General features: G+C 39.7%; 1 protein-coding gene across 1 annotated transcript in view; it reads right to left on the bottom strand.

Moving 5' to 3' along the window:
* The window catches only part of fmoda (fibromodulin a), a 3,902-nt gene that overhangs the window by 1,922 nt on the left and 1,517 nt on the right, over positions 1-463 (bottom strand). Inside the window, exon 2 of the mRNA XM_035662252.1 lies at positions 84-206. Within this exon, the coding sequence (XP_035518145.1) occupies positions 84-206 (123 nt within the window). The remainder of the gene's footprint in view (positions 1-83; positions 207-463) is intronic.

Raw genomic sequence — 463 nt, 5'->3', positions numbered from 1 at the left:
ATTTAGTCTAATGTCATATGGCCAAAATAGTTAACTAGAATGAGAAGGACTCTGCATGGATATCAGACTATGCAAAACATTACCTTTTCAATCCTGTTGTGGTTGATTCTCAGGTCGCGCAGGGTGCGAGGGAGGTTTGAAGGAATGCTGGTCAAATTGTTGTGTTGTAGGTATAAACGCTCTAGTCCCTCCAACTTCAGAAATGCCTATAAAAATGAACAGCTCACTAATATCCACATAATACTTCCTCAACAGCATGAAAAAAGATTGAAATTGCATTAAGTTATTCCTTTTGCAACAAACAATGTCAGCACTGTGTTTTATCATTAAAAGAAATATAAAAGGGTATTTGTGGAAATATCAGAAAAGCCCTGTTCTCTCGGCGGGCTGGAGAAGTCTGTCAGTGTTTGATTGTCAGCAGCTGGCAGGCTGAGTACCAGCAGGGGAATGAGAGACAAAGTAA

Source organism: Morone saxatilis, unplaced genomic scaffold (genome assembly GCF_004916995.1).
Source record: "Morone saxatilis isolate NCDOM2014 unplaced genomic scaffold, NCSU_SB_2.0 Contig18, whole genome shotgun sequence".
Taxonomy (NCBI): domain Eukaryota; kingdom Metazoa; phylum Chordata; class Actinopteri; family Moronidae; genus Morone; species Morone saxatilis.
The sequence above is the reverse complement of the archived record's forward strand: the minus strand, read 5'-3'. Positions and strand labels throughout refer to the sequence as shown.